Consider the following 25,280-nt stretch of genomic DNA (forward strand, 5'->3'; position numbering starts at 1 on the left):
GCGAAGTCGCTTCTATCATCTCTGTTGCTTCAGCGCCCCCTCCCTCTCCGGGTACGGTAACTCGCTCGCCTTCTTCCGTTGTGCTCCGGCCTTCGCAGTCAGTTGAGCCCGTCGGAAAGCAAACAATTGCTCTTGCGAAGAAACGAAATAAAGTGGAAGAGGGAGGCGATGACGCCGTCAGCGTGCCAGAGCTCCCCGCAGCTTTGTCGGTGATGCTGAGGAAAGCCTTGCGAACGCCCGTGCCCCCTTGAAAACTGGCAGTTCCCTTAAAGCGGCGGTCTAGTTCTGAAATTCCTAGTGATTTGAGTTGGTTTCCAGGGCTCCGGTTTGAACAACGGATATCCACGGGTAAGCTTAATCATCGCTGTTTCTTTCTTTTTTTTTTTTTTTTGCACCCAGTTTGAGCTCACGTGTGCGACTGACTATAGTCAACAAAATTACATTTTTCGCAGTTCCTCCAGAATTGAAGAAAGGTCGTCTTTATGAACAAAGCGTCCTTTCTTTTTCTACTTTAACAAAAAAGATATAAACCCGCTTTTCTTATCACGCAGAAAAATTTGAGGAAATTTACGTTCGCTGTAGCGAAGTAAATTTTTTTCTCCTATTTAGCAAATCTTGTTACTCTATTCCTTTGGATGGCAAAACATTTGGTAAATTTTGGTGTGATATTGCAAAATTTTTATATTTTGCTCAAAGAACGGGATTATACGAAAATACGTAATAGCGTACCCTTATTTGTCTGGAAGCACGTGTCCATGCGTTTATCCAGATGACATAATTAAAATAGCTCAAAGCTCATATGACGCTAGACCAGATATACAAAGGTTCACAACAGGCGCTTATGCAAGCTACGCGAGTGCTCGCGGAAATAAAAATTGGCGGGAGGTCACTCAGCTCACTATAGTTGCACCCCCCAACTCTCGGCCCTTAGTATCGGCAAAAAAAATGTCACTTCGTAAAGAGAACTTTCGAATGCGAGCCAGTCATCACAAATAATCATATTAAAAAGAAGTCTGAGCGCTCAACTACATTGTTTCTGCAATGTGATCAATGTATGCATTTTATAAAAAGCTTATGAAGTGCTGAATTACTATACCCTGTCGGTAAGTCAACACAATACATGCACAAATATCTCTATGCAATTATTAATGCCTCGAACTCCAAACTGGCCCGGAGCCTTCGGCTACAGTTGGTCATAAAAGGCGGGACATTAAGTCAAGACAACCACATCCCTTTGTACACACGTGCTGTTAATGCGAGTCGAATGGCACCCAGCCAACTCATATGAATTGCTAAATTTGCAGTGGTTAACATGGAACATATTCTGTGACTGTTACGTGGTAATAGTAAGAAAAAAAGAACATTGAGAGATTTTTAAAATAATATGATCGGTATAATTGCGCTATAGAAGATAAAAATAGAGAAAACATGTTCAAGCCTGAATCTACATTTTAATCACCGTTACATACTTGCACATTTTCACAAACAAATGTAACAGCTGACTTTTTATCTTGAGTAATAGTAGCCGTCGTTCTCGTTTTGATATTTTGGCCATCTTTCGCAAAATATAACGATAACAACGATCACTGCGAAATTTACAGGATGAATTATTCAGTAACTGTGGTGCCGGTGTCATGTTCCATAGGTCTCTGACAAAGTGCAATGAAAAGAAAGCAGCTTTCTGTCGACGTGAAGACGTGTTTTCAAGCAACCGTTATGTAAGGTGGAGACGCCGAATTTGACAATTCCAGTGAACAGAAGCGAATTCTAAGCATAGCTTCAACGTATACAATACAGTTAACTTCAAACAAGTGGCCCTCCATCGTTGCAGGATGGTGGAGGCCTGCTTTATCAGGTGGTGCAAAAGCGCCAGAAGTCAACAAAATAACAGACCCGGCCTTCTGATAGCTCAGAGCGTAATGTGACCACCGTGAGTAAGTTGCCTTGAACAGTACCTGTTACTGGTCGTTAGTGCATAAGTTGACAAACGCTGCCGTCAAGCGATGTAAAAAGCGCACAGGCTCATTAATCTCATAATTTACGCAGTAGTATTTCAAGCAAGATATATTTTATCGAAATATTTATGTTGCAAAATCCATGTTTTCGGAGTATTGTGTGCTGTTCGCGTTGCCGATCCAATGCACTATGATTTGTTCACCTACATGGAATTCTTACAAACGCTGTCAGAGTACAACGCTCTATTGACGCGGCGCCAGTGCTAGTAACCATCCAGTCACTCGACAGCATGAAGCGATGTTGGCGGGCCTGATTGTCAAAATATTTTCAAATCTGACGTCAACAGGATCAACGACCTAAACAATTATCAGTGGACATGCTTTCAGTGTGTGTTTGAGTGTGTGTGCGTGTGCGTGTGTCGCTCTAATACGTCCCATCCAAACAACCATTCGAAATGTCGACTACAGTCATTGACACCCTTATCCATGTTCGCGCAAACCAATTTGTACAGTGTTTTACGCATGTTAGGAGAAACATGTCAGAATTGAAACGTGTGAAACGGATTAGGACGGTTAATCGTCCTTTTGATCTCTTTAAAGTATTCAACAGTGCGTCTTTTTAATGCTACAAGACGCATCTAGATGAAACTTTACAGGAATAAATCTTCTTTTGTCAAGAATATTCTGCAGCAATTTCAGAGTTGTGGAGCCTGTGAAACTGAGTTTTGTTCTATTAACGCTGCTGCGCCTGTAACAAATGTAAGCCTGTATTTGACCTTATTACTGCTTACGCTGATAAAAACTACGAATCCCTCAAAACCTGCAATAATGTTTCTCAGTCAGACCCGACAACGTGATATACTCTTCAGTGAAGTATGTTTAATGATATCGCTAATAACTTGCTCATCAATTGTACAAAAATCAAATCGTCATTACGGCTGTACTTTGAACGTTGTTTTATGTGCAGATCCCAGAATGACAATCACCTTCGATCGAAGCAGCACCAATGGTTTTGTCAGCCTTGACTCTTACTGCGGAGACAGCGAAGCTCTGCGCCCACGAAGCTGCAATGCTGTGTCTCTAGAATGGAAGAACATCAAATATGAAGTGCCAGTCGAGAAACGTAAGCGCCAGAAAAGCAAACACATATGCATTCGTCCTTACTAGGTCTAAGGTCTTTCTTGGAGAGTGCAGTCTCAGATATAGCTGTAGTTTAATGTCCTGAAATATTGAAGAGTAGCAACAAATTTAATTCAAAGAAAATAATCTTTAATAATAAAATAAATACGAGAAAGATGACGTTCAGGGGCATACCGAGCAGTGATTTTGCAAAGGCCACGATTCATTAGATATAAGCAATTAAGTTACAAACTTCGTATGTATTTTCACCGAATAACTTATTGTTTTTACAAGAAAACTGCAACTTCTCAGCTCTGAGCACCTGATGTACTCATTCAACGAAAGCTGCTCTCCACCGTAGTTTTCGTAACGGTGATAACTTATAGCGTGCATTTTCGTTTCCTTGACCGGCGCAATAATGATTTTCACCGTACCAAAACTGACTTAATGACACTGTATAATTCGTATGGAGTCCAGTTTTAGCAGCACATTCTCTGATATCATTATAATCTACGCCAGACAAAAGCTTCCTAGTCCCTTTGATACATATCAGGTATATTTCTACGTGGATAAAACCATTTTCATGGCGTATTTACAAAGAGAAAGCGTGAACAAAGATGGAAGAGACGCCAGGCAACTTGTGTTCTTTTTTCACTGTCTTCCGAGCAGTCGATGTTTTCCTTTTCTTGACGAGTTCAATCTGTCATTGAGCCCCACCAACTTCACATGACTGTTTTTTTTTTCTGTTTTAGGCAAGAAAGTGCTTATCAATCACATGTATGGAAGGTGTGCTCCGGGTACGCTGACTGCGATTATGGGGCCCTCCGGTGCAGGGAAAACGACACTCATGAACATCCTGTCGGGACATTAGTGAGTTCTCGTTTTCACCAGTTAAGAACACGTGCACCCAGCAAATTACAAACGCATGGAAATACAAGTGAACTGACCCTGAGCGTAACAAATGCTCGGAATGTGCATTTCCTATTCATGATATACTGCTTAGGCTGCGACTCTTGTGGTATCGTCTGTGTTGGTGCTGTGAGCGGGAAAAGCTCACCGCATTAGGCTTAGAACACTGTCGAAGTGTAGTTATACATGCACTTCAAATTCCATTTCTCTGTAGCTAAAAGCTCTAGAGTAATATTTCTGTGACATTTTCTCTATTCTTAGTGATATATATTTGGCGTTGTCCAGTTTCGACAAGCAGCAGAGCAAACATAGAAGTATAGATGAAAATATAGTTTCATTAACAGGGGAGTTACAAATCGTGTTCGCTACAGGTACAAATGTCGATATATGCATGCTGGTTAGGATGTATTACGGTAGAGTATTGCTCAAGTTGGCATTCGTGCTTAATTAAAAATGGTAAATAAAAAACACGAGATAAGGAAAAAAAGAGACACAAAAATGCGCACTCCAAACTGCAACTTCAACTAAAGTAAACAACACCACTCTTATTCGAGCCATGGTCACATGATTTTCGCTGCGCGCAAACACTGCAGAAAAACATAAACAAAGAAGAACAAAAAATACATTAAATAACAAAGCAAGATAATCAGTAGAAAATTGAAGATCAAAACCACTCTTGCAGATTGATATGTAAGTAGCACTGACACATTTCTGACAAGTACGGTATGTGAAATGCCTCAGCAACGTTCCCTGTGAGCGCCTGTGTTTTATTAACACCTTCGTATATTTGAGCACAGGAAGGCGAGCGCAATAAATCACCAAGTTTGCAAGTTTGGCTCCTTTCAATGACAAAATAAAGTGTACTCTCAAGCGTACATTCGAACAGTGGGCGGTTTGGCCCACACACTTATTTCCGCGCGACAAATGAGTGCGGTAAACCTTAGGAACATTATCTGGCTCTAGCAAACGACTAATGACACCGTACAACCTCGCTAGGGGTACAGGAAGAGATGTTAGCGGCCAATAGCTCAGTCGGAGTAGAGAGGACTGCGCTGACGCGGTCACATGATACGGTTCCTCTGTGCGACGCGCACGAGTTGTTTCCTGGGCCTGCGCCAATGTTCGTCTCTGTCACTCACCGAACAAAAGCAGTGGTTCTTGTGACTCACCGTTTGATAAACAAGCAGGTATAAGTTTTGGAAGCGAAGGGCGTCTACGTCCCGCCCCGCGCTCGCGGTCGAGGCTCGCCTCGTCGCGCTAGGCGTAACTATGCTCAAGCTAAGAGCTGTCTGTGTGAGCGTGTGCGAACGTTTATACGGGCAAGGACGTGTTGACAGTCCATCGTGTAACACTTTCTGTTGGTGCGAGACACTCCGGCACCTGATATTGGAGTGTCCCGCTTTCAGTGCGCAGCGCATGTCGCTAGTGAGGGACTATCATCTCCTTGACCTGCGGTGTACGACACTCGACGAATGTTTGTGCCCCTGTGGTTGTGCGTCTCGACGCAATCAGGTTCATCGCGCTCTCCTTATTTTTTCTAGAATTAACTAATTTAGGTTTGGGTTTGTAACTCAGAGGTCATTTCTTCTTTGCAACATTCTTTAGTAGCGTGACCTGCAGTGACCGGCCCTACTGTGTGAAAACTGTACTCTGTGTTCCACTTTATCATTTGAGATTTGTCACCTTGCTCTTTCTTTCCTCTTTCCTTCTCTTCTTTTCCCATCTTCCTTTTCTATTTTTCTGTCTCCTCCACTTTTCTAAACAGTAGACAGGCATTCTGCCCCTTCCGGTGGCAGTTGCCAGCCTGCTACTCGTTTTCGCTTTCCTGTCAAATGTATACAAGTATTGAAGTCGAATAATAATAATAATAATAATAATAATAATAATAATAATAATAATAATAATAATAATAATAATAATAATAATAATAATAATAATTGTACGTAGGTTCACTCACACGGAAGTGCTTGCCAGTGGCAATGCAGTGGCCAATGCCGATCCCGACATTCGTGTCTTGATGTAACTTAGCAGAATGCATGAAAACATACCGTTCACCCAATCACAGCTGCTACGCAAAATTAGCACAAGTTTTCTGCACCTTTCCATAGAGATATTTAGACGAGTAGCCTCCCCACTGAGTAGCCCGGCGGAAGCGATGAGCGTCCGCATGTCGCTGTTTAAGCACTGCTTCTAAACCCAGCATACTCTTCGGCGTCATCTTCGGCAACATTTGGCCACAGATCTTAACTAATGACTGGACATTATTTTATTATTATTATTATCTGAGGTGTGACAGATCGATTTATCTTTGTCTAACTTTAACCTGCAGGTATAAACGAGAAGACAATATAGAGCTTGGCATGGCTCCAGACGAAAGAACAAATTTCACAGCAGTATTATTGTCGATGGCCGGCGAAAAGCATTAGCCTGGCAATCCCTTGTTACGATGAACTTCATTAACTCCGGTGCTATGTGCTATAATTGTATCAGTATTGTCGTCGGCACCAATGCTTTTTGATCCTTTTAATAATTTGTTAAAGATGATTGTGCTGACAGAGAGAAGTTATACGGAAAAGGCGTGGAGGTTAGCTGCAAAATCTAACCAACTGTGCTCAGCCTGCCTGACAGATTCGTAAATACAAGAAAACTGTTTTCCCGTTTACTCTGATGTCAGCTAATCAATCAAATTAAATGCCTTAAAGAAAGACGAAAAGGAGCCCGATTAAACTTTTTTTACACTCTTTAGTCAATTAGAAGTTGGGAACTTCGCCTTACCTTATGCAAACCCACTAGCCACACTTAAAACGCGTCATAATCGCAGTACATGTTGACAACTTATTCGCCGCAACTAATGCATTAGACTATTCTTACATAAGCTAGAATAACTTGAGACTAGAAGAAATTACCAGAAAATGGCATACTTGCCATAAATTTCCAATAGCATTACAGAACTTATGTTGCGATTAAATGTGATTGTATAAATTAGTGATATAAACTGTTTGTAAAGCTTTTTCCAGCTTTTATTTTTCTTTGTGCGAAATCATTCCATTTTAAGTTCCCTTTTCTTTTGCCTTTCGTGCTTGGACTTTTTAATGTCTGCATTATTTGTAAATAAATAATAAAAAATTATTACATTGCAGTGATTGAAGTGCGAGGATAGAAGTGAGAAGACAGTGAGTTTCCCGTCTTTTCTTTTTGAAATGCAGCGACACAGGTTATGAGGGCGAAGTGCAAGTCAACGGCTGCGTGAGGGACACAAAGCTCTTTAATATGCAGAGCTGCTACGTCATGCAAGATGATTGCATCCTGCCAGAGCTGACTGTACGCGAAGCCCTAAGCATGAGTGTCCAGCTACGAACTCCATCGATGAGCAGCTCGACTAGACGCGGAATAGTAAGTTATGATGTTTTCTGTAACATAGTTCGCCATTTTAGTGCCCTGGTGATCACTTGGTTGTCCCTGCCTATGCAAATGATAGTAATGGCGTATCGTAACAGCATATATCTTATATACTGGTGTAAGAGCCACTTTTTTTTCACAATCTTGACGAAGTGCTGCTCTTACACGGGAGTGGGTCATTACGGTGTAATTTTCTGCCCTGTTTATTACCCTTAATTTCTTTGTGCAAAAGTAGCGAACGCTATTGTTTTCATAACGCATATAGTTTTTCACGCAAGCACACAACGCAGCTGCTGCCAATCTATAGGCCTCCCTACTGTCGCTTTCACCACTGCTCAGATTCAGTTCGGTACCACACTCATGGATGCATTGTCCTCAGTGCCCTTCATGGCGTTAGATATAACTGTGGCGTCAAAGCCTGTGACGTCAAAGCATGTCTGAAGACCACGCACGCCACGCGCTCAGAAGCCGAGAGCATGCGCACAAGCCGCGACGTTTTCAGTCTTCGAATTCTTTATTTCAACGTTTTCCTTTCCTCAGATATTGGTCTGCTGAATGGGGAGTGCGGCGTTTACATGAGCGTGGCCCTTAGTCGAGTATATATGATATTACCATCTAGTTATTTAGGTTACGCTATTTGCATAAAATTTAGTTGTAAGCAAGCATTTGTAACACTTGCTTTCTAGGTACACTCCGAAGGCTTGAATTGTAAATGAAATACTTCTGACTTCAACGATCTAAAATACTGTTTTTAAAACAAAAATTCACAGTAACACTTTTGTAGGTTATATAAAAGAACACCACAACAATCTAGTCGGCGAGGTCAAGGTGATAGAGATTTGACATGCAACATATCGTGTTTATTGCTTTTCGCGCCAAGCGAAGGTTGATGACGCCGTCCACCGGTGGGGCCTGACAGAGTGCCAAAATACAAGGGCCGGCTATCTCTCTGGAGGCCAAAGAAAAAGACTCGCTATATCGCAAGAGCTTATTAGCAACCCTCCCGTCATCTTCCTGGACGAGCCCACCAGGTGAGTCTGCATCAAGCATGACAATAAGTCGAGCATCTCGACGACATACAACGCTAATTCGTATTTCTGTATCAACTGCGCGAGCAAAAACACAGGCTAAGACACTCGTAGTACGCAATAGCTTTCGCGTCTGCTATCTAAGACCTTGTTTTCTGTCGAATAAAAATATATGTCAAGCGCAGCCGTTTAATTGAACTAGTATACCTGTTCACTACCAGCACCATTGCGTATTTTCACCAAAAGCGTTCAATCAAGCTTAGTGAGCTTCAATAAATCATCGAAAACATGATTACAGTTGTCTTCACCTTCGGTTCAGCACCATGCAGTGACACAAAAGTATTGTTGTACGACACAAAATCTACCGTATTATACCCTAGAGGCTGGTAATACGCCTTTAAACATTTTGATTGTTGAGACAATGGAGGCTATAGGTCACATTTTATTCTGAAAACTCATTCGCTGAGAAGTCCGGGGTTCAATATGGTCACATTACCGCAAGCGTGTAAGAACCTTTGGAGAGCCGATGCGGATAAAATACAGAAATTTCGAGCAGCATGTGCTTTCATAATGCTGGTAGTTCTAGAGTTAGTGCTAAGGGTCTGTAACGACATGGAGCCTCGTTCACAGACGAAAGTGTAAATATTTATTAAACGGTTTCCTCGTTTTAATGAGAATATTCTTCACCTACTTCAGTCGTTTTGAATCTATCTGTATGTCTGTCTAGCCTCTTAAACCGACCCAGTAGTCCAAGTTGTCTAACTGCTTGGTCTGCTAGGTATGTGTTCGGGGTCATGATGGCTTCGTGGTCGTTGCATCGTTGTTATTCCAGCTTTGTCATCCGACTCTAAGTAATGCCGTCCTCATCGCGCCATTGGCGTCAGACAAACGTCTTCGTGCCTTTGTCGTCACAGCTGTCGCTTTATCATTATCATCACTTCAGTGACGTCACCGATTATCGTCATGCCGTCGTCATGCCGTTGTCGTTACACCACTTTTGTCGTTCCATCAATAGCCATTCCTTTTTCGTCATTCCATTTATTCCTTCTGGGTGCCCGTTATACAGTCGTCGTCATACCGACAAGCTCATGGGCGGCCTTGGCAAGCGAGTGCCATATCAAAAGTTGGACGATATCGGAGCATGTGGCATATAGCCGAAATGCAACTCCCAAGGGCGAACGAACTGACATGTTGATGATGTTGGATCTTTGGTTAACGGCACGACTACCGATGTAGGAAGTAGGGAAGGGACAGGAAAGAGAGAAATGGCGCTCTTTCCTGTCCCTTCTCCACTTCCTATACGTCGGCTGTCGCGCTGCTAACCAAACATAGCCGAAGCAACTAATGTCTCAGAATCACCACTACGAGTATTAAATATACGCGACTTCCGGAATGCGGTCTGTCGCTATATTGCTCGAATGCTATTCGCATTACCGTCTACAGTCGTAGCAAGATTAGTTCTGTTCTAGATCTTTTTTATTCCTTCTTTTCATATTGTGAGTAGAGATGCGGGTGTCAGGTACGTGATTGCAAAAACATTTGCAGCCATCTCCACGAAACATTTAGGATGTTAAAGCCATCTCCTGTTGGTTTCATACTAGCTAATTTCTCCAGCTGACTGGCTCAGTCTAAGTCAGCGATAACGTTTCGTTTATGTTTGATGACCGCATCGAACAAAAAATGCTGGAATATATTACGCGTGTTTTCTCCGTTAGAAAAGTAAGCGATACAGAGCAACATAGTTTTAGCACAGACGACAACGTCCGGCCTCTTGCCTATGTAGTCGTTTGTTTATCCCGTTTATATTTCTTGTCAATGTCTACAAATACTTAGCGCTGTATCACGCCACTGTTATTTTAATTGTCTCCAACGTAACTCTTATTCAAGACCCAGAGACGCATACTAATGTACTCGTCAAACTCTCTTTTGAAAAGCTTCTTAGTGATCCGTCCAGCTGTTCGGTCTATTACATCAACATTCATCTGGTATTGATACTGAATGCTTTTATTGTAGGTTGCAATTTTTGAAACCCTACATCATTACTTGTACAGAAAGTGCTGTAGCAAGATCAACCTGCAAAACAACCATTTTCCTATTCATATTTTCAGTGGCCTGGACAGCAGCTCGGCACTGAGGTGCATTCTGGTGCTGCGGTCATTAGCCGCATGCGGGCACACCGTGTTGTGTTCGATTCACAACCCCAGCGCAACACTGTTTTCTCATTTTGACAAGGCAAGTGGTTGCAATTAGGTTAACGGTAGAGAACAGGATTCACTCGCAAAACAAAAGTAATGAGGCAGGGACACTGTATGAGCTGCCATGATGTAAGATGACATTGATTACAGGTAGCTGAGAAGGGAAGAGGCAGTATATAGCTCTGACCTTAAAGAACAAACGTTCAGTTTCACTAGTTCTTGAGCTAAACAAAAAAGTGAATTATTGATTCAATTAGGGCTTGGTTGTTCTATCACCCTAGCCAGGTGAGGCAATAGATAGTCAAATGTTCGTTGCTAACGGTCCAACAATGTCGTCTAACATTACTGGAATCAGCCACTTGGTGTAACGAGCAAACGTAAGCATTTCAAGGCGAAGGACCCTGACCATAAAAAATTTGCCCGCGCTCTTGCGCTCTATACTGGCGTGTGTTTAATGCGGTTATTGCACATAACTTTTAAAATGTAATTACATCTGCGCATGCTCATAGGCGCCTCATGTCATATAGTCATGGAAAAGGCCGACTCAGTAACAACGCACGTTCACCTTTCAGCTGTACATGATCTCGGAAGGAATGTGCATTTACAATGGTCCCGTCGACAAATTACTTCCGTTTCTGGCCGCTCAGAATCTCCACTGTCCGATACATCATAATCCATCCGATTTCAGTGAGTCATACTTCTCACAGCACAAAAGTCTCTAACTGCTTTGTAGAGATTTGCTCGCACTTTATCGAACACTCTGTGTCAAGTGTGAAAAGGGCGCACATATATGCAGTGCTCAAGTCTATCCTCTTCGACGCAAGAAGTACGTCCGCAATGAAAAATAAAACCTCAGAAACAAACAAACACGACAGCAAACCTTCATTAGTTCATAATGCAGCCCATAGAAAAGGTTCGGAAGCATTATGATTGTGCCCTGTACTGCGACTGCTTCTTTCTCTAAGTAGCTTCCTGCACATTCCGCGGTGGTGTGTTGGCCAAGCTTTCTTTTCGCTTTTGATATGTGCAACTTTGTCAAAAATACTAGTTTTTCTGTTGACCGGCAGAATATAAACTGTGTACTTCCTTCTGTGCACTTCCTTCGTGATTTATTTCCATCCCACTTCTACATGTGCGTAAACATCAAAGATTTTTCCCCTTTATTTCTTAAGTTCTTTTCAAAATAAAAAAAATTAATATGAGATTTTACGTGCCAAAACCACGATCTGATTATGAGGCACGCCGTAGTGGGGGACACCAGAAATTTGGACCACCTGGGGCTTTAAGTTCTTTTGCTACGCAAAATTCAACAATGCAGTACAATGAAAGCACGACAATGTTTCGTAACATAAAAACATAACTTTTCGTGTTCTAATGATTTGTAATGACAAACATGACTCTCATACTCGGCTTATATTTGTTTGGAAGCATAGTTGTATTAGGCGTAGTTTGATTTGCTTGCTCGTATAACCAATAACAACAAAGTCTGGCACTGTCTGATTCACTTTTTTGTGCGCATGTAGTACATGGTGCACGGCACCATTGCAGAATTGTTTGCTAAAGAGAGACTAAAGAGAAAAAATATTAGGCTGTCTTAATAAATTACAAATCTGAAATACCAATACAGCCACTGTTACCGAGAGAAGAGGCTCGATAATCCAGAACAGATGCAAAAATAAATGACAAGGGGCGATGCCCGCCTTGCAATCCCCTCGTCAGTTCACCACGACGTCATGGATATTTTAGGCGTCCGCTCTGCCTTAATTATTTTTTATTTTTGAAGATTCACTACGTTGCATTGAAAAAGAGCCGAAGACTGAACTTGGCAAGTTTGAATAACTTTTACTGTACCCACGAAGGCCCGAATACAAAAAAAAGATATCTTGAAATCCATGACGTCATACTAACGTTCACTGGTGCGGTGGCAGTGGTGTAAAATTCAATTTATAGAAGTTTGATCTTTATTTCCTGTTCTAGTAATCAACCTCTAGCGCAAAATTAACGAACTTTCAGCTTTGAAAAATATACTTTATCAGTTCAAATTAATTTAGTGTTTCCTTTTAATGTCTCTTTAGGCTTATTCTTACAAATAAGTGAAACTCGTGAACAATGTTTCTTTTTTCTATTAAGTTACAGAGATAGCGTCCGGAGAGCACGGGGAGCTTAGCAAACAACTAGCAAGGTCCTTTAAACCTGGCATCCTTATTGACAACGGCAACAACGGCTTTGACCATCCGCAACTTACACAGTATGGCGGAAGAGTGATGACAGAAGCGGTAAGTCGGTTAAACTGCAGTTGATAGCTGCTGACAAGCTGGTAACTATTAATGGTACCGTAGTCCCGGTACAGCGTAGCCAACCGGAGATAATCTCTGGTTAACCTCCCTGTCTTTCCTTTACCTTTCCCTCTCTCTCTCTCTCTCTCTCTCTCACTCTCTCTAATAAGGTAACGTAATAATCCTTATTATAGCATGGCACCCAATCCATCGTAATGCGTTAAGTTTTTTTTCTAATACTGTACAAAGCTCAAGAAGTTCTGAAACACCTGCTCCGTCCTTGGGCTTGCCTGGTTCTGCTGCACGTTATTTGCTCCTGGGCTCGATGCTAGGTAAAATGATGGCTTCATAATTGGGTGCGCTCACTCAATCACTCTCATGTACTATCATTTCAGTGAGCTTTAAAGTATACGCGGGACGGTAAGAAGCGATACGTAACCTTCCTGCATTACGACCTTTTGGCACAAAATCTCAATTTCTGAAATGCCATGGCGTCGTTCGCTTAAAGTGTCGATGCACTTTTCCGCAATGTACGTGCTAATCTCATCACAAGAATTATTTCGTGGTTGGTTATGTCAAAACCTAAAGTATGTTGCGTCGCCGTTCTCATCAAAATATGGCTAGAATAATTATTGTCAACAACGTTGGGGTTCGAGCTCTATGTTGTTGTTTTTTGTTTTTTGTTTTTTTTTTTTTTTTGGGGGGGGGGGGGGGGGAGGACAAGAAAGTTGGAGGATATCACTTCCCGGCACATTCTGCTTTCCACATTAGCACGCACAGTACTTATCGTGTGGCACTTCTGTCCGAAAATTGGGCCCGATGATTTCAAATATATTGTAAACCGTGGAATGCCCTACCAAATATTAAGGAACTCGTAGACTCGGTATTCAGTTGCGAATCTGCGCGTTGTGCCAAATGGTCGCTCTGTGCAAATAAATATACATGAATCACAATTATTTTTTGATATTTGCAATAAACGAAGGAGACGGAAGATGGAGAAAGAAAGGACACACCACAGCGCGGAATCAAACGCAAAACCTTCCATGATGGGTGATGTGCTCTAGAAGTAAGCTTAGAAAGCAATAAATACCCAGGAGAGGTATATTTTCTCCAATTTTGGTTACTAAAGCTTAGGTTGTAAACCTAGTGACGTTTCTTAGTAACATTAAGAAAGAAATGGTACTACAGTTAAGGTATGGTCGCGTTCAATCTGAGCGGTAACATGGTGTCCGTGGTCAAAGGGGCTCTAAGACTGCATGACGGCACAAACATAAAATAAAGAAATTTGGTTTAATAAACACCAGTATTTCAATCTCTGTTTAGTTCTCCAATTTTGCATGTACCTGTGCTTCCGTGCATTTTTCGGGACCCATCGACCCCAGTCACCGTGTTGCAGCTCGAACTGAACGCAATTGTACATGTTGCGCCTGTGTCTTATAACAACCTATTCAAGTGCTATTGCCGTAGAAGACCACTTGGCTAATAATAGTAGAATTGGGTTTCTATGGAGGTGTTCTTAATACAATTATTGTTACAAGGCTGTTTAAAAAGCAAAATTGGTTCTCATTGAAAATCGTTATTGTTTCAGGAAAAGCAAAAAGAACGGGACATGTACAAAATAAATGCAAGCGCTTTTCTGCAGTTCGGCGTACTCTTGAAACGGTGCTTCTATTGCTTAATCAGAAATAAGGTAAGTTTAACAATTGACACAGTATGTATATTTTATAGTCATTAGAATTTGATGTATATAGTTATCGCAGTGAGCATTAACACTGTTGTTTTATTTATTAATTTCCACGATATGAGTAATTTGCGAGCCAAAAAACCTTGTATAGCAAGGACACAGACGACAAGGAAAACATTTTAACTGAAGAAAAAATATATAAAACAAATAAGTAAAAGCCCTTAGACTGGCTAGTAAAAATTATTTTAAGAGGTGTGAGAGCTATTCACGCCAGCTCTCTAAGCCCCCACTCGTACTAAGAAAGCTCGCATAGAAAAGCGTGAAATATTGTTAAGATATTTACGTGTAGAAATGTCGAAGCTACCATGGCACTGAAGGCCATAAAAATATGAGACCACACATTATGCACATTGCGCATTACACTTTAACATGGACTACACAGATGCGACCCACAAAATAGCGGCATTTTCTTTTTAATATCTTCAGAGCTGTGCCTTATATGTTCGGCAAATACAAAATACCATCCAGAAGACTAAAGTCTCGGGGTTTATATCCATGTACACTTGTAGGAAGCTTAGCGGACAACACTTTGACAGCCATGTAAATACTAACACCTGTTTTCTTTTTTTTTCTACACTAGGTTGCGTCACAGCTTCGCATCTTAGCGTACTTGTTCTTTTCTGCTCTCCTAACCATGATGTACTACGGCATCGGGAACAGAGCCACCCGCGTAATGAATAACGCCGCCATGTTTGTCGTAGCTCTGGCAATCATCCTTTTCCAATCCATCATGCCGACCGTATTGATATGTAAGTATACACGCCTCGTGGTCTGATCTTCGTGGCATAGTGTTTTGTCGTTAATGTTTTGAATATTCTAACACACTTTATTATAAAACATGTTCTTCGCGTATTTCATTCCATTTAGTCCCTACAGAGCTCAGTGTCTTGCTGAGGGAACATCGGAACTGTTGGTACAGTCCAAGCATGTACTACGTCGCTAGAATCATCACTGAGGTGCCTTTCACGGTAAGAACATGACCAAAATATGCTGAGTTTTATATTTTCACGTCTTCAAAGACACTCTATGACTATTCCTTACAATGTATAAATTCTAAGTTCAAAGCTTGCATTGAAACACTCAAGCTGACCAACTGACCGCTGAGGCCAGGAAAGCAGGGCAATGTGACAAAGTCGGAGAGGGAACACGTAATATTTTTTTATTCGCGGTTATTTCTCTACCCTAACATACATGGCCCGATTCGCAGAACTGAAACTTCTGTGGCAACTTCGACAGCGAACATTTGATAATGAGCACAACTTCTAATGGTTAAACTATACTTAAACTGCATCAACCAAAGAAGATGCGCACAGATTCAGCTATTGGTGTCCGACTTGGGTCATGGATGTTCTTGCTAAGGAGTGCTTTTTATTCGAGCGTGATGGCTCCTTATAGGCGATCCTCATAATTGTGAATCGCGTGGGCTTAGACTCATAGCGAATATATTTATGTAAAGCAACCTTGAGTGTCCGTTGCTATAGGCGCGTCTAGTGAGGCAGACTGTGTATATGGGTGTGAGTGATTTATTATGATGACATTGGAAAGAAGAAGTAGTTTAATGATTGGAAAATGTAGAGAGGTCGGCCGGAAAATGGAGCATCTGGCCAGCTACTCTACGTAAGGGAAGGTTAAGAAGGGAAGAAAGAGGGTCACAATGGGGGATGATGACATTGGAAATGTTGGCAACTGTTGTGAGGTCGGCTCCTCCAAAAACAATAGATGGTCTAATCAGGAAAGGATGATAACAGGAGCTGATATGAAAAACAAATGAACGGTCCGGCAATAACGCACATTTTGTAAGCATGCTTAAACAACAACAGTCAATATAGAGACGAAAAACAGAGCAGAAATTAATCTATAACCCACACAGAATACTGCGACATGATAACACACTAGGACATAAAAAGTTCTAATACATAGATACAATGCCACTTTCAGTAAAGAGATGGAGAAATGATGCATAGAAAGGCAGGGAGGTTAGGTAGTTACGGTTGGCTACCTTGCAGGAGGGGAAGGGGCGGGAGCATAAAAAAAGAAAGAGAGCAGAAGGAGCGAGATAGAGAGAAAGAGAGACGAGCACCAACAAGCCGCGTCCGCTATAGAGCGGTAGCGGACGGCGTTCTTAAACTCTATCATGAAGGCCCGTAAACCACGGGAACCTTGATAGCGCGAATAAAGCCTTCTGCTCGTAGTTTCTTTGGGAGTACTGGCCTAGAACATTTAGTTCTAGGCCAGTACCAGGATAGTGGACCATTGTCTAATTGGTCAATCACTATCACATCACTTGACTCTTGCCACTATAGCGCGGGAAGGCACAGATAAAGTGTGTGAGCGTCTCATCATAGTTGCATGCGTCGCACGTGGGACTGTTAGAGGGTATTAAAGCTTTCAGAGCGGATCGTTGTAACGATGCGCTATCTTTGTTCCAAGCAACATTTCTATGCTGAAAGGACGATGATCAAAGGTCAAACATTGCCTTCAAAGCTCATATTTGGTGTTCGAATTTAAGACAGACTAACAGAGCGTGTTCTACGTTCTCCCATGTATGGCCACACGTGCCACGTACATTGCTGCACTCAATTTTACAGCTTGAAAAAAAGGTTGTGATCAATATAAGTGCGGAATGATAGACACTGGCTGCCCGAATAGGTCACAGATACTCTTATTTACTATACACTTGGTTACCAGTATAGAAGTGTGTACGAGTCAAAGAGAGCGTTGTTTTGAAATTCAGTGGACAATAAATTTGCTTAGTGGCTCCAAATGAACATCCGTCATTTAGGGCAGCCGCGATGTCATAACGAAAGGGGGTCAGGTTTAACCCATAAGTTGCAATAACTAGGATAGAGAGGGCTTTGTTGAGAGGGGAAAAAAAAGATTGCACCAGGGAAGCTTCACTCGTACAAAAACACTCGTGCAGCGTGTTCTGAGTGCATATTAAGGAACCCCGAATTGCCCATATACAGGCAACGTTCGCGCTTGGTAATTTGTGCAAGCGGTGGGTACAATACAAACTCTGGTATAGGTTGCGTCTGCGCACATGTATTTCAGGGACCGCTACAGGTAGTATACTGCAGAAAAAATGGAGGATGTGTCCATGTCAAAAGTTTCCAAGAATGGTGCCCGCTGTGATGGCCTGCTGCTGTCGCGATAAATGTGTTGAAGACTAGAGAAATTGCTGAAGTGGTGTCTGCTCATTTTCTTGTTCATATCTTATCCGCCACGATGCAAACATTCTAGCTTAACATAAAATACGACGGTACTCTCTCTGACTACAGGCAAAATTTTGTTACGTTACGTTTTTCAATTTCCCGTTGGGATTGCACAATGACCTGCAGCATTGGCGCATACTTCACAACCTTTCAGGAAACGTTCACTATTTTAGGTCGGTGCATGACTTTTTTTTTCGCGCTTCTTTTCTTTTCTACACAGGTTGGCGGGCCCTTGATCATGATGTGCATCCTGCATTGGTCCACCGCCCAGCCGCCGGATTTCCATCGCATCGCCGCCGTCGTCCTGCTAGCCGTGCAGACATGCGCCACGAGCCAAGCCATCGCGCTTGTCGTCTCAGCCGCCAGCAGCATGCAGGTGATTAACAGATATACCCTCTCGAGCACGCAGCAGCACAGTGTAGACGCAGCTGTGCAGGCGCGCTGCGCACGCTTGCAGGCGAAAGGCAGTGGCTGCCTCGAATCCGGACTGTAACTTATCTCTCTCTCTCCGATCGTAAGCCTAAAACTCGAAACGTTTTCCGCGCTCGCTGCTTGCGTTCTTCCCTCAAGGACACGAACGTGTAAGCGGAGTGCGATGCGGGGATTGATGAAAATAAAGAACGACGAAATTGAACACCTTCCGGTCAGTGATTCATGACGGACGTAAGATGAGTACAAACGTCACACGCAGGAATGCACGGTTTTTTATGAAACTGTTCCGTTCGAGCCTCTTGGCATGAATTCGCCTTTTTTCGTTAAAAAAAAGGTGTAGCTGTCAAGTTTTGAGGGAAATACTTTCCTGTTCTCATACGCAGCTTCGCTTCAAAATGCCCTAGCCAAGCTCACATTGAGCCTTTAAATTTTCCTTACCCCATTGTTTGTCCTGTAATGCAGCCAATGAAATTAAAATATTATGCAATCGCACAGCTAGAAATCGAGGCTTCGTATGTCTGTCAACACGCACCTGGCGGGCTAAATTCACAGGCATGTGCCGTGAAGTGAGTGAAGAGTATTGTTCCGCTGGGCATGCTACAAATTCCTCGAGGGTTGCGAAAGAGGATTATTAGACTAAGATAATGTCCCTGGTTTCGGCAATTGGTAGCTAAGACGACCAGTAAATTTTGTTGTGCCGGCCTGCTGTCGTAGTCACTCGATAAAGTAATGGCGTAATCTAATCGTAAAGTGCTTAAATAAGACATACTGAGAGGTCCCCTGGAGGAGCTCAAGCTAAGGGGAGTGAGAAAAGGAGAGCAATGCAAGGGTGTTCTAGAAGACAATGACTGACCCCTTTCGTCAAGAGAGCAGAAAATCGGGTGAGTTTTCTAGAACGCTCCTCCACTGAACACTCCACCTCGACTCAAGAAAGTAGATAGCAGCGTCAACCCTAGACAGAAGTGGTCACTTGTGCTTTATGATTGTCCATGGTGATTCTTGAGACGTGTAGTGTCTTCATCGGTCAAGGGGCGGCGCTGTGCTCCACTTGGTGGTTACTCGGTGGAGTGGAGGAAAAGCTTCGAGTCGATGATTGATTGAGAATACGGGGGTGTTCCCCGTGTATTCTGGAACGTACACTAGGGCATATACGGGAGTATCTGTGTGTCTCACTCAGTCCATGTGTTCTAGCACATCGTTTGCACAGTATGAGTTACCAATTCTCCTACGCAGCAGCACTCGTGGCGAAGGAGAGGGAAAGAAAGGAAACGCGTGTACAGGTGTCGAAGGTAAAACACGTTCGAACTATGTGCAGGTGCAGTCTGCAAACATGTCCTGCGTACTATAGCACGTAACGTGCACCTGGCAACTGCTACTATAGAGCGCTGAGTTGAGTTCGCTTTCTTTTAAAAATGTCATGAAGCCGCTTTTAGCATGCGGTGCAGTTTAAACGTTAGTTGAAGTACTCCCTGGCGTTGAGGGTCCCTGACCACTGTGAATAAGTACGAACACGTGTTGCACGTTCCCCCAGCTGCCTGCACTCGTTCGCAGCTCCATAGTGCTAGCCTCATATCCAGCAGTAGAAAATTTGCGCAGATGACACTTCGTGGCTAAACAATACAATTTCCTTTCTTGGCCTTCTGAACGGCGAGTGCATATATCGAGCATAGTTCACGGGAATGTACAATTGACAACCGCTTTGAGACAACAAATAATTTGAGAATTACATGTTCGGATATTAATGAGTAGGACAATTGGTTAACTTAAGCATTTTGAAGTGCTGAAAGCTAAAACAAAAGAACAGGAAAAAGCATAACAGCGTTGCGCATGTAAATATAGACCCATTTCGCGGAGCAGTTAGCTTAGAGGAACGAGATGGCGCTTTCGGCGACACGCTGCAAGTAGCCTCTTACCACTTCTGCCCTGCTACTATGCTGGTCGACTGTCGGAAATACGACTGGGTGTTCGCTAACGCAGCTGTGCCTTATTCGTGCTGCAAAATCTGGAGCGGTAGAGTCAAAATGTGTGCAGTAGTTGACTGCATAAATAGTTACTGGCTTATTAAGGAACGGAATTAATCTGTGTGGCCAAGTTCACGGACCGGCCGCCCTTCGCGATGCAGTGCCTTTCTATGAGGATTAAAGAAGTTAACTCATCCGCCAACGTTGTATCACTAACCTCCAAAGAAAGGACTTCAACACCGGAACGTCGGCATGAGTGAGTACCAATCGTTACAAAGTGGCATAGTACGTTTCTCGCTCGTTATCTACACGCATCCAACCCAACTCACACTCACTCGCTTCCTGGCATAGTACGTTTCTCGCTCGTTATCTACGCGCATCCAACCCAACTCACACTCAAACTTACGCCCACTCTGTCGCGCACGTACCAAGTATGAGTGAATGGGCATACTCTTGAATCAATGCGCCGAAGGATAGGTGACGGCTACTTCACCGACAACACACGAACGCTCGGAGCTGAACATGACGTTCCACAGAGTAAGCGAGTGACTAGCGCTAATACGCCTTTGATATAAGTTATTACAAAGTACAGAACATCTACGTTCCAAGCCTTAGGTCACGGGAAGAACAAATCTATCGCAACTGAGCACACCCGCGAGCAGGGAAAAAAACAATCAGGTAGTGACTTCACCGAGGAAGGTTAGTGAGTCACAAACCTTACAAGCTGCTGCTTCAAAGTGATTAGCACATAAAAAACGAAGAGCAAAGGACACTGATCCTGATTTAATTCAGAATCGCAAAGTCTGGACAGCTTGTAATATAATTCTAGCCCCGCTTCTAGTACAAGCAGCGTGCTCGCACTGTTTGGTCAAGGTGTAATGAGCTCCGAAAGCGCTTACATGTCCTCTGAAGCTGTGGTCAAAGGTTCGTGTCGTCCACCCAGTCACCATCTACGATAGCAGCCGAAACAGCAGTCTGCTGAGCAGCAGTGGCGTCATACATTTATAGTAAACACGGAGACAACGGAGGCAGTTGAGGCAAGCAATGCACACGTCACCACGTGATCAAACATGGTGGAGTCTACGGTATCCACGTGAAAAGGGTCTATAAAGCCGACATGAGGCTACCTTCAAGAGTCGCATAACATTCTTAATATTTGCCACGAAAAACATTTATTCCTTCAGGCAAGTAAACGTAGGTAAGAAAATTCAAATGCACATCAGTATGTCCTATTGTGATACACAGGTTATTCGTTTAGCCAAGGCGCTGCTCAAATATAAATATACACATCAGCGCCAATTTTCTATGCAGCAAGTGTAAGTTGGGAAGTATGACACTCTAATATAAATGGGCGATGCTTTTAGAGGACAACAATATGCCCTTGTACGTTTTCAACTGTAAGAAAAGTAGGCGTAGCACCGCTCTTCACCAGGTTAATACATGTAAACGATTGTAAGCCTTCAATTGAACGCTATTCACATGGACTGAATAACCATTGTGACAGCTCTATAGCCTATCCTTGGCGAAAGTTTAATCGCAGAATACGCATTGTTACGCGGCTCTTATGATGATGACGATGATGCCTGAATCAATGGCGCAAACCCACTGTGGGGGATAGGCCACGAACCGGATGGTAATATGATTGAAAATAAAAAAATATTTAAGGAACAATTAAGTAATAAAAATAAAAAAAACATGAGTTTAAGATGAGAAATGAACCGATAGTAAAAGAAATAAAGTAGTCTATACTAAGTTAGTCCGCCTTGCGTAGCTAGGAATAGGGATATGAACGTAATAACAAAATAAATACAGTAAAGGATAGACGTAAATTTTGTATAATAATATTAATATTATAAGTGTGAATTTGTGTTATTTTTGAATTTTCTAAATTCATAACTTTTTGAAGGAGAAATACATCAATCATGGAAAATGGGGGAAATATTAATAAGGCAATCTTTCTGTGTCGCAGAAAAAATTATAAATGGCACGGCAAACGCTCCTGTGGCTATATCCCAATACCGCGGTTCCAAGTGAGGGTATAACAGAACTGCATAACGGCAGTCCTAGATTTCGAAGTGGAATTTCCAAACACCGTTTTCGATTATTAGAAAACCGCCGACATGATAATAAAATGATCGGTGGATTCCGGTTCATTGCAGAAGTAGCATAAAGGGGATACCGCCAGACCACATCTGTGCAAGTAATAATTAGGTTGTGGAATACGGCGACGCAGCCTTGCATATGGTACTTCGAATTGCCGGTTAGGGGACCACTGTCGGTTCCAAGAATAGTTTAGATTTGTAAAGTCTGTAGATTTTGCTAATGAGAGGCTTTTCTTGTCTTCGGTCAAAGAGAACTGCGTATATCGGGCTGCAGTAATATGCGCAGTTGCCGGCAGCACAGATATCAGGACCTTTAAAGAAGCTTGTGCTAAAGAATCGGCTATTGCATTAAGATGAATGTCTCGGTGGCCTGGTATCCATTACAAATGAACTAACCTTAAGTGTGGCGGAGCTAATGTATAAAACGTGTTCAAAGCTGTCGAATCTATAGACGCGTTAAGCACGCTGCATACAGAAAGGGCATCTTTGACGATAACATCATTTGTAACATGTAGTGGTAACTTTCGCAACGCAAGAACTGTTGCCAGAAGTGCGACCTGAAAAATTGTTGTGTAATCTGGCAGGCCAGGTGAAAAAGACCAATCGAGGGATGATGAGTATATTCCCACGTCTGCCTTCTCTTCACACGAGGAAGCATCAGTCGCTATTACATTTATTGGGGAAATGGGCCAAATAGACTTGCAAAAGGGCATTCAAATATGTTGGGAGCAGCAGTTTTGCGCTATTGGGAAAAATGTGTGCAAACTCAATTTTGAGTGACAAAGGGGACCTATCAAACGGAATGATTTTCTTAATGCGAACATTTAGAGGTGCTAATTGCGCCTGCACAAATACAACCTGTTAGATATGTAACCATGGCCACGTGTTCTCAGAAAATGAATTTGGTTCACTAATAAACACATATTGTGTACGTCGTAGTGGAAATTCATAAGTTCTTATTCTTCTTTATAGGCAAGAAATATGGGGAGTTAGGCTACGGAAGTGGACCGCTGTCCCACAATATTAGCTGAGCAAAAAAAAAAGTGAAGTAAAATTATGAAGCACTGTAAAAATAATCTATAATGAACTAACAAAGCACTATTAAAACAACACCATCGAGAAAGGCAAAAAAAAAACACCTGCTTTTAAAATAAAGCAAAGATATTTGCAATAGAGTAAAATTTGGCGACTTGGTTGATATTCATAGTAAAAGCAGCGCAAAAGCAACGACTACACAAGACAGCTGTCCTGTGTACTTATATGCCCTATGTTACCGTTATTTTGGGGCTGCTTTTATTAGAAAGAGATTCAGTCCCAGCATAAAGATGGCAGCTAATCGACCTCACCCCTCTATTTGTAATCGTGCAGCCGCAAGCTGTAAATCATTTAGCGCTTCTGCTCCTACACGCCTCGCTTAAAATTGCTGTGCACTACGATTCTACACGCCTGACCCCCCCCATGCTGGCACTGGTTTCCTGCAGACTGCTCTCTTCGTGGCCCTGCCGGCGGCGGCGCCATCGTTTCTCTTCTGCGGCTACTTCGTCCAGGTGCGCCACCTGCACCCGGCCTTCGCCTGGATCACGTACACGTCGCACGTTTACCACGCCCACCAAGGAATACTGCATGCCATATACGGGCACGGGCGCGAAGAGCTCGACTGCGACGAAGACAGTTTCTGCTTTTTGAGCGACCCGCGCGAAATCCTGGACAAATTGGACGCGCAGCACGCCTACCTCTCGATCAAGTTCGCTATACTGCTGGGCATGGACCTTTTGCTCAAGACCATCGCTTTCTTCGTGCTCAAGTGGCGCTTGCGACGGAAGCGATAATGCGGACGCTTGGACTTACCGCCTGTGTTTTTTTTTTTTTTTTTTTTTTTTTACAAGAAAAAAAGAGCACGATGACATAGAAGCGCAAAAAAAGACATAAAAGGGTTCTCGGTTGATACAAGGCTGTAAGGCTCACTGAAGGCGGAATCCGCCGGCCACATGACACCTCGTGATAAGAGGGCAACTTGTAAGCGATGATAACAGAACAGAAATAACACCTCTCATTGATAAGGCAACTTAGTAAACACTTAGGTGTAAGGCTGTGGAAACACACTTGTGACATGGTTTCTTATGCTATAAAGGAAGGAAGTTCATTCGTCGCAAACGAAAACATTTTCTCCCCAAATAAAGCCCATTTATTATGATTCGATTACCTGCATTGCAGATAAGACTACTATTGAAATTAGTTTGCAGAAGTTGTGTGATGAGAAAAAGAAAGCATGGACAAAATGAGCATGCCCACATTAAGTCTTCCATGGAAACGCTGCAACCTTTAGAAATTACTCTATTTTCGAAAAAAAAAAAAAAACAGCGATAGCCAACCTCCTGACGGTGCTGTACTTTACTTTTTCTGGAGAGCACTGAGCTTTGCGGTGCTTTTTCACAAGAACCAACAGTACAGGGGATAACTCTTAGAACTGAGTATACGCGCACATAGGAGACATAATGTACGAATAATGCGAACGCTACCATAATCGACGCGCCAGCAGGGCCAGCATGTCTTTTCCTATTCTTTTATTTTTTTTTTCATTTCCTGTTTCTTCAACGTTACGGCGAAAAGCGTTCACGAGCAAGGATATTGGCATTCGTGCTAGTTTCGTGGCATGCATGAAAAAAGGGCAGCCGTGCGAAACACGGACACAAGAAAAACGTGAAGGACAACACAAATGCGGGCTGTCCTCGTTATCCTTATGTTCGTGTTTTGCACGCCTCCGTTCCCGTGCCATGAATCCCCGCCAAATTGTTCAGTTTTCTGTCGTACACGGTTGTTCGTCGCGCTTTGGAGAAGCACGGCAACGTAGCGAAAAGGCAAGGTAAGTTAGCCGAACATGTGTGTCTGAGGGGCTTGAACCAATAATCTTGCAGTGTCAAGCTACAACATTAGAGCGACTGCTAGGC

At 42.7% G+C, this 25,280-nt stretch overlaps 2 protein-coding genes across 5 annotated transcripts in view; one reads left to right on the forward strand and one right to left on the reverse strand.

Annotated features, from left to right (window-relative positions):
- Positions 1-24,193, forward strand: LOC119456112 (ATP-binding cassette sub-family G member 1-like). 3 transcript variants are annotated; one of them, XM_037717715.2, is made up of 13 exons: positions 1-348; positions 2,923-3,078; positions 3,827-3,944; positions 7,190-7,376; positions 8,268-8,413; positions 10,519-10,642; positions 11,178-11,292; positions 12,736-12,881; positions 14,470-14,571; positions 15,206-15,374; positions 15,493-15,593; positions 18,058-18,213; positions 23,814-24,193. In XM_037717715.2, exons 2-13 carry the CDS (start codon positions 2,931-2,933, stop codon positions 24,159-24,161), a joined length of 1,860 nt encoding a protein of 619 aa, XP_037573643.1. In that variant the 5' UTR covers positions 1-348; positions 2,923-2,930; the 3' UTR covers positions 24,162-24,193. The 3 variants fall into 3 exon arrangements, with proteins under 3 accessions (XP_037573643.1, XP_049525507.1, XP_049525506.1); XM_049669550.1 differs by lacking the exons at positions 1-348; positions 3,827-3,944 and having other exon boundaries at positions 2,963-3,078; XM_049669549.1 differs by lacking the exons at positions 1-348; positions 2,923-3,078; positions 3,827-3,944 and adding an exon at positions 5,235-5,560.
- LOC119456114 (uncharacterized) overlaps positions 1-25,280 on the reverse strand; it is a 99,796-nt gene that overhangs the window by 34,030 nt on the left and 40,486 nt on the right. The window contains exon 1 of one of the 2 annotated variants that reach the window (XM_037717718.1): positions 2,942-3,029. The exons of the other annotated variant lie outside the window; for it this stretch is intronic. The gene's annotated coding sequence lies outside the window, so the exon portion shown is untranslated. Of the gene's footprint in view, positions 1-2,941; positions 3,030-25,280 lie in introns of those variants that run through there. 2 annotated transcript variants of the gene reach the window in all.

This window comes from Dermacentor silvarum, chromosome 6, assembly GCF_013339745.2.
Source record: "Dermacentor silvarum isolate Dsil-2018 chromosome 6, BIME_Dsil_1.4, whole genome shotgun sequence".
NCBI classification, from domain to species: Eukaryota; Metazoa; Arthropoda; class Arachnida; order Ixodida; family Ixodidae; genus Dermacentor; species Dermacentor silvarum.

Bases quoted from the DNA above. Each gene is read 5' to 3' on its own strand.
- LOC119456112 (XM_037717715.2), top strand. From the start codon at position 2,931: ATGACAATCACCTTCGATCGAAGCAGCACCAATGGTTTTGTCAGCCTT. The intron at 11,293-12,735 runs GTGAGTCATACT...TTTTCTATTAAG, and splicing joins TCATAATCCATCCGATTTCA to TTACAGAGATAGCGTCCGGA. The intron at 12,882-14,469 runs GTAAGTCGGTTA...TTATTGTTTCAG, and splicing joins GAAGAGTGATGACAGAAGCG to GAAAAGCAAAAAGAACGGGA.